Here is a 7,799-nt window from a genome sequence, read left to right on the forward strand (position 1 = left end):
GGAGCTAAAGGAAGTGGTCGATTTTTGCAACCGGAATTGAGGCATGATAGTTATTCGCTCTAAATGTTCAAATTATCTAGCGTTTAATCACGTTTAATCTAAGCTCGTGGTGCATAGTGCATACACGCCATGTACAGAACTAATTGTTCTGTGGTGCATACCTGTTTACTGATAACAAAAAAAAAAATGATAAGACATAACTGTTAAAAAACGGTCACGTTTCGAATTAAAAATGTTATTAATAGCAAACAGGTACTGAATAGCAACAACCCACTTATATGGTCACGGGCTATGGTGATTGGTGTATATTACCGGATATTATTATAATCGACAGAGTTTAGTGAGAATATTCTACACTGCCAATCGTAGTAATTTTCGACAAGGCGTACTTCGTTTGACGATCACTATATCACGTTGCCGCCGAACGACCGCGGAACGTCGAAATCACTACAATGAAATAAGAGACAATTAATAGTGTGGACGGAACCAAACGATGAATAGGTACTTTTTGGAGTTTATCTTCTGAGACCGCGGTAGTGGTGTCTAGGTAATTAAGTTTGTAGACATTTTGATCGTAATCAATATTATCAATCGATCTATAAAAATACACCGTAGTTCGCGGCAATCGATCGTCGAACGGAAACATGATTTTTTCACGTACGCACGAACTTCATTTCAGTGTTTTTTTCTCGCGGCACTCGAATTGTTTCCGTAGACCTAGTTTTGTCACTACCGGCCGGCAACATGAGTGTAACTTCGACGGCGGACGTAGTGGTTTTGCTGGAGGAGTTAACGTCAAAGTTGATATTTTTCGGAAACAACACGTTGGACAGTGTCTTGAACGAATTTTGGCAAGACTTCTCGTGTGCCATTCAATTCGAACCCGACCTATTTATCGATAAAGACAAGACTCTGGCGAAACGGAGTCTGGCCGCTTTGTTTACAAGTAAAGTATACTTGCACGTCGATTCGTTACCAAATTCTTTGCGATACGCTTTAGCTGCCAGCGATATGATCAACATGGAAGCTTGCGATGTATACACCCAGAAAATCATCGCCAAGTGTCTCGAACACTACACCAAAGTCTGCGTGAAAGGTTCTGAAAACACAACTCCCCTGTTGGCCTCAGATGTGCGTTTGGAAGATGTTGTGAGCTGTATCTTTCGAAAGTGTTTAGACGACAAGCATTACATACTTGCATTGAAATTAGCCTTGAGAACAAAGCGCATGGATATGTTCAACAAATGTATTAAATCAGTAGACAATGTAAATGAAATGTTGTTATATGCTAAGCAAGTGACTATGAGCACTTTTGAAAATCGTAGTTTTCGTAATACAGTGTTACTGTCTCTTGTCAATCTTTACCGAAAACAAAGTGACTTTATCAGTTTGAGTCTATGTTTCGTATCTTTAAATGACCCAAAATCAGTTGCTCAGCTTCTTAAAAATCTTATTAAAAAAAATGATAAAAAATCTTGTTTAATGGCATATCAAATTGCAATTGATTTATTTGAATTGGCAACTCAACGGTTTTTGTTTAGTGTTCTTAAATCTTTATGGCAAAAAATTCCTTCTAGTACTCGTACTACTAAAACTATAACTGTTGTGTCGAGCAAAGTTACTGCAATTGAACATAATACTAAGATACATTCTTTTGAATCTCTTGGGCCTAATGATAAACATCATCAAGAGATGATACAAAAGCTTACCAAAGTGTTGAGTGGAAAATTAAGTATAGAGAAGAATTTACAATTTTTAACTAGAAATAATCATACAAATATGTATATTTTAAATAACACAAGAGATTCAGTTTATACAAATATCTGTCATACGGCTATTATGATTGCTAATGGTTTTATAAATAGTGGTACAACAAGTGATCACTTTTTAAGGTAAGTTATTTAATGTCATAGTATAACATAATATTTTTAATATTTAAACAATAAACTATTCCTTGTTTTAGATATAATCTGGAATTAGCCAACTGGACTACTTGGGAAATATTTTCCGCTATGGTTTCACTTGGTGTTATTCATAGAGGCAATGAAACAGATGCTCTGAAACTAATACACAGCTACTTGTGTCTCAAGAAAAATAACTCATCTGAAAGTTCTAGTTATAGTAAAGGCGGGAGCCTATATGCTTTAGGTTTGATCTTTGCTAATCATGGTGCAGCTATTAATGATTATCTTCTTAAACAACTCAAAGATGCACATAATAAGGTAGATTAAAAGTAATTAAATATTAAAATGACAATGATTCAGTTATTGTATTTCTTATTTTAGATTGTGAAACATGGATGCTGCTTAGGAATTGGTCTATCCGCTATGGGCACATGTCGTAAAGATATTTTTGAACAACTGAAAATTAATATGTATCAAAACAACTATGTGTTTGGTGAAGCTAATGGGTTAGCAATGGGCTTGGTTATGCTGGGAACAAAAAATGACGAAGCTCTTCAAGACATGGTGGCATTTGCTGAGGTGACACAGAACGAACAAATATTGAGAGGTTTAGCTGTTGGAATATCATTTTTTATGTATGACCGACTGCAAGAAGCTGATCAATTAATTACTTCTTTGTTACAAAACAAAAATCCTATATTACGTTGTTCTGCTATGTACACAATATCTATGGCATACTGTGGAACTGGAAGCGAGACTGCTATTACAAAATTGTTACACTTTTCAAATTCTGATGTCAGTGATGATGTACGATGCGCAGCTATTACAAGCTTAGGATTTTTGTTGTTCAGGACACCTGAGCTGTGTCTTCAAATCCTCAGCAAACTTACAAAGAGTTATAACCCTTACATTAGATATGGTGCAGTTATGGCACTTGGTATTGCTTTTGCTGGTACCGGACACGAAGAGGCTATTCATTTATTAGTTCCAATGACTAATGACTTGGTAAATTTTGTGCGCCAAGGAGCTTTAATTGTTTCTTCTATGATTTGTATTCACCAAACACAGAGTTCTTGCTCTGAAGGCAGATATTTCCGTTCTGTATATGCTAAAGTGATCAGCGATAAGCATGAAGATGATGTGGTTAAGTTTGGAGCTATTTTAGCTCAGGGTATTATTGATGGTGGTGGTCGTAATGTTTCAATTTCATTGGAGTCAAAAATTGGGCACACTAATATTTTAACAATTGTTGGTCTACTTTTGTTCACACAATATCAGTACTGTATATGTCTGGCCCATTGCTTAACTTTAGCTTTCACACCCACTTGTGCCATTACATTGAACACACAACTTAATATGCCAGTTTTAGAGTTAAAAAGTAGTAAACGAATCAATCATACAATATGTTACAACTCATTACCTCAAGAACTTGCAGAAAAAAGAGGATGGTAAGTTGTAGGTTTATCAGTTTACATTGGTCGTAAGCTTAAGAAGTTAAGACACATATATCATTTAATGAACATCATTAAATGTCAATTAAAATATATAAAGTATGAGATAAAGGTAAAAATGTGGTCTTAAAAATAATGGGTACAATAGTATTAAAATATAATAGTTTAAGATGTCAGTATGTCACCATATTTGTATTTGCCCTTGTACATAATACATACCTTATAGTATTTGATTGATCTTTTAATTAAGCTTGTAGTATTTTATTTTTTTTTAGGATCCAGTACTTATTCAATCAAAATTTTAAGTCAAAGTCTAATAAACGCCGTAGAAAGCACTCAAAACTTGATTATTTTGATTACAGTGTTCTGATTCCTAAAATTGTACAAGATATAGAAGTATGTAGTGTTATTTTTATATTATTTAGTGCTTCTTAAAGTGTTTGTTATCAATAATTTTTAATTATTTATAAATATTACAATACTAATGTAAAGACATATTTACAATTATTTTAAGTAATATTTTTGGCTTACCTAAGTCAAAAATATAAAGTAAAAATGATTGTTTTTGAAAATTTGTTGAGCTATTTAACTATGATAAATTTAAACTTAAAATTAAACTATTTATGCTCAATTAATATTTAATAAAGGATTTTTTAAGCTTTTAAACTTGGGTAGTAGATTGGCAAAATATTCAGTAGTGTAATATAATGTAACATAGACTTTGCGGATGACTTGAAATAAAAAATATAATATAAGGATAATCTATGTGATACTTAGCATAAAATGATTAATTTTCTATTTACTGTTATATTACAATATAAATTTAAACACTGAACTAAATCAGAAAAAACAATTAATAATTTTTTTTATTTTAAATTTTAGGACATAAAATTGAATTGGTTAACTGGTCATTTTTTATTACAAAGAATAAATTGTTCTGAAAGCTACAAAGGTATTAAATGTTTACAGTATGATGAGAATAAAATTGTTGCTGGCTTATCTGATAATACTATACAAATCTGGGATAAACGCACGTTAAAATGTTTAAAGGTAATTTGCAATAGTGAGCCTTTTTAATAAAACAAAATATTTCACTCGTAATCTTTTGTTTAGGTATTACTTGGCCATATAGGTCCTGTTCTGTGTTTGCAGTATGATGACAACATGATAGTGAGTAGTTCCAGTGATTGTACAATTCGCATATGGGATATCCATACTGGTGAAATGTTGAACACTTTGATTCATCATACTGAAGAAGTATTGCATTTAAGTTTTAACAATAGTATGATCGTCACTTGTTCAAAAGTAAGTTTTATTGATTTTTTTTCTAATGATTTTATTTTTTTACCAATAATTTTAAACATAATAATGAGGTCATCATATATTATTCATATTCATTATAATTATTATTATACTCTACTATAGGATTGTTCAATAGCTGTATGGGTTATGTGGTCACCATGTGAAATTACTTTACGTTGTGTTCTGTTTGGTCACCAAGCCGAAGTAAATGTAGTTAATTTTGATCATATTTACATTGTATCAGCTTCTGAAGATAGTAGTATTAGAGTATGGAATACATCAAACTGTGAATATGTGCGCACTCTTATTGGTCACACTTCTGGTGTTATCTGTCTTCATTATAAAGACCGATTAATTGTTAGTGGAAGTTCTGATAGAACTATAAGGTACTACTTATTGAATTTAACTTTTTTAATTTGTGTTTTAACTTAAGATATAAAAAATTATTCAATTAATTTTATTTTTTATTTGTAACTAGGTTATGGGATATTGAATATGGTATTTGTTTAAGAATACTGGATAACTATGAAGAATTGATATTACGCATTAGAATCAACAGTAAAATAATTGTTACTGGAGCATGTGACGGGTAAGACTATTTTAATATATTGTTTGTATATCTGATAAATTTATTTTTGTTTTTTGTGTTATATTACAATTCTTTTGTTTATTACATAATATGACAGTTATTTATAATTTATAAAATTCACCATGATCATATAAATTTTCTTTAAAACTAGTCAATAATACTAAAACTGTAACACAATTTGTTTATAAATTATATAATAAATGTTAATACAAAAAATACCTATATAATTTCAAGGAAAATTAAAATATGGGATTTAGAAGCAGCATTAGACCCCAGAGTTCCAGCATCTAGTCTATGTCTACGTACACTTAAGGTAATTATTGTGTGCTTGTTTTGAAATATAAAATATACTTAAAAAGGAATAAGTTGATAAAAATGTTAAATTAATTGCAGATGCACACAGATGCAGTGTATGATCTTAAATTTGACGAGTTCCAAATTGTAAGTTGTTCAAAAGATGGTACTATACTCATTTGGGATTTTCTCAACTATAATGATCCAAATTACATGGAGGCATGTTCATCAAAAAATGTTAGCATGCATAGTGGTTCTGAAATACTTGCTACAAATATTCCTCCTTCACGTATGTAATTTATATTATCTTTTAGATACAATATTATATTTCATTACAGAAATTCATTCATTTAGAATTATTTTTAGGTTTTCAATGACTTGAATATTTCCCAGTTAATTTTTTAAGTAGAATTAATACAATATAGGATTAGTTGTAAATAGCCGTATAAAGATAGAAAAGTAATCTATTTTTTTATATATTGTTTTGTTGTTTTAGAATTTTTAAAGTTTATAGAAAAAAAAATAATTAGTTCTTTATTGAACTTTTAATAATGTTTAGTTATTTTTATTTGGTGTTTTCTACATAGAATATTTTTTAAAAGCTCTTTTTGTATTACATTGATTAAGTATGGACTGAATATTTTTAATTTCTTGTTATACTTAATAAAATAAAGTGTTTTTTTTTTAAACTTTTTTATTATTTATAAATATTTAATGTTAGTTATTATTAAGTTTATTTTAATTTATTAGGTATACATGAATACATTTAAAACAATTATTAATTTGAAAACTTTAATTTATTTATATACTTATGTTTGTATTAAAAATAACAGAAATCAAATCAAACTATTAACTATTGTGCATTAATAAACTTTTTTATCTGTAGATTTTTTTGTAATGTTTTTATATTCATTTATTGTCCTAAATCAAAACAACTGTAACATAATTTATTATAAAGAATACTTGGTATTAAAAAAAAAGGCGTTCTGGCTGTTCTGTTGCATTGTAAGATTCAAATATAGGTATTTTGTTATGTTATTGAGTAGGTCACTATTACAGTGATACAAAGAAAAATTAAGCTGAGATGGTCTGTCGCCTATATTCTTTATTATTTTATTAACTTAGAATTTTTAGAGTGGTGTTTATAAGTTGATGGTATAAATATCTTAAAATTATGTAAATATTTTGAAAATTTTATTGTGTACTCACTACTCATAGTAAATAATAATTTATATAAATAAATATTTGTCAAATTACAACAAAACGCAACTAAAATCATTAGATGTTTCTTATGTATGCCAACCAGTTAAAAAAACCTCTATAGTCGGTGGCACTCCGGTAATCGATATAGTCAATACCTATACCTATATTCACTTCGGTTTGGAAATTTATAGTTCGTGTAGTATTTCGACTTTTGCAATCGATCGTTTCATTAATCAGTCGGACACAGAAAAATGTAATTCGCTCGATCGTTGAAATACGATAAATTTTAATAGGCTGACAAGATTTTATGGTGTCGTGATATTTGCGCACCGAGTGTAGGTTTACTAGTCGCGTCAAAGCCGTGAAAACCAGAAGCGCGTTTCGGTGGGATTTGCCCCGGCGAACAGAAGGCCTCATCGCGAGATAAACAAACACGATATTATTATTATTACTATTATATTACGGTTCGACGTAGTCTAGTGTACCATAACGTAATAATAATGAGTATGTTGTAGGTACACGGCCACTGTTTGTACGGGGCATCTGGTCCGTCAGTTTTTATGGCCATTTTTAGTGTCCCGCACGTATAGTCTCCTTCATAACGTGTGTATTATCATGCGATGTTACGGGTATATATAGGTTTACCTACTTAAATACGCTAAATGACGTTATCGTGTACCATAATCGTGTATAATCGCGCTAGTGTGCGTGACACTGGCGCGTATATGGAAAAAAAAAATTGTTGGGTTCTCGAGTAAAAATATTGAACATTCTTATTTTGTTAATATATATAATATATTGTTAATTTATCGTTATGATGGCGTCATTATCATATTGTAAGTGTTTGACATCGATCTTTAAAAGTCACGAAGGTCTATGTGTGGATAATGTCTATAAATGAAACATTTTTTTTTTTTTTTTGAGAGGGTTGATCCCCTGGCCTTCTGTGTACGTGTTTGGTGTGATGTGAGTAAACGTAGACGTGTCATGTGCAGCATGCGTTTAGGTGCACTTTCGTTCTTGAAAATGAACAACAAATGTAAACAACATAGGTTT

The 7,799-nt window shown here is 30.5% G+C and overlaps 1 protein-coding gene across 2 annotated transcripts; it reads left to right on the plus strand.

The window, feature by feature from the left end:
* The first annotated feature begins 669 nt into the window (after window positions 1–669).
* On the plus strand, window positions 670–6,048 carry LOC113551958 (26S proteasome non-ATPase regulatory subunit 1-like). Of its 2 annotated transcripts, none has more exons than XM_026954564.1 (11): window positions 670–1,892; window positions 1,964–2,222; window positions 2,286–3,352; window positions 3,631–3,751; window positions 4,238–4,405; window positions 4,469–4,660; window positions 4,781–5,043; window positions 5,136–5,246; window positions 5,481–5,559; window positions 5,640–5,829; window positions 5,895–5,982. In XM_026954564.1, exons 1-11 carry the CDS (start codon window positions 745–747, stop codon window positions 5,915–5,917), a joined length of 3,621 nt encoding a protein of 1,206 aa, XP_026810365.1. In that variant the 5' UTR covers window positions 670–744; the 3' UTR covers window positions 5,918–5,982. The 2 variants fall into 2 exon arrangements, with proteins under 2 accessions (XP_026810365.1, XP_026810366.1); XM_026954565.1 differs by having other exon boundaries at window positions 745–1,892; window positions 5,907–6,048.
* The last annotated feature ends 1,751 nt before the right edge of the window (window positions 6,049–7,799 follow it).

Source organism: Rhopalosiphum maidis, chromosome 2 (genome assembly GCF_003676215.2).
Source record: "Rhopalosiphum maidis isolate BTI-1 chromosome 2, ASM367621v3, whole genome shotgun sequence".
Lineage (NCBI taxonomy): Eukaryota > Metazoa > Arthropoda > Insecta > Hemiptera > Aphididae > Rhopalosiphum > Rhopalosiphum maidis.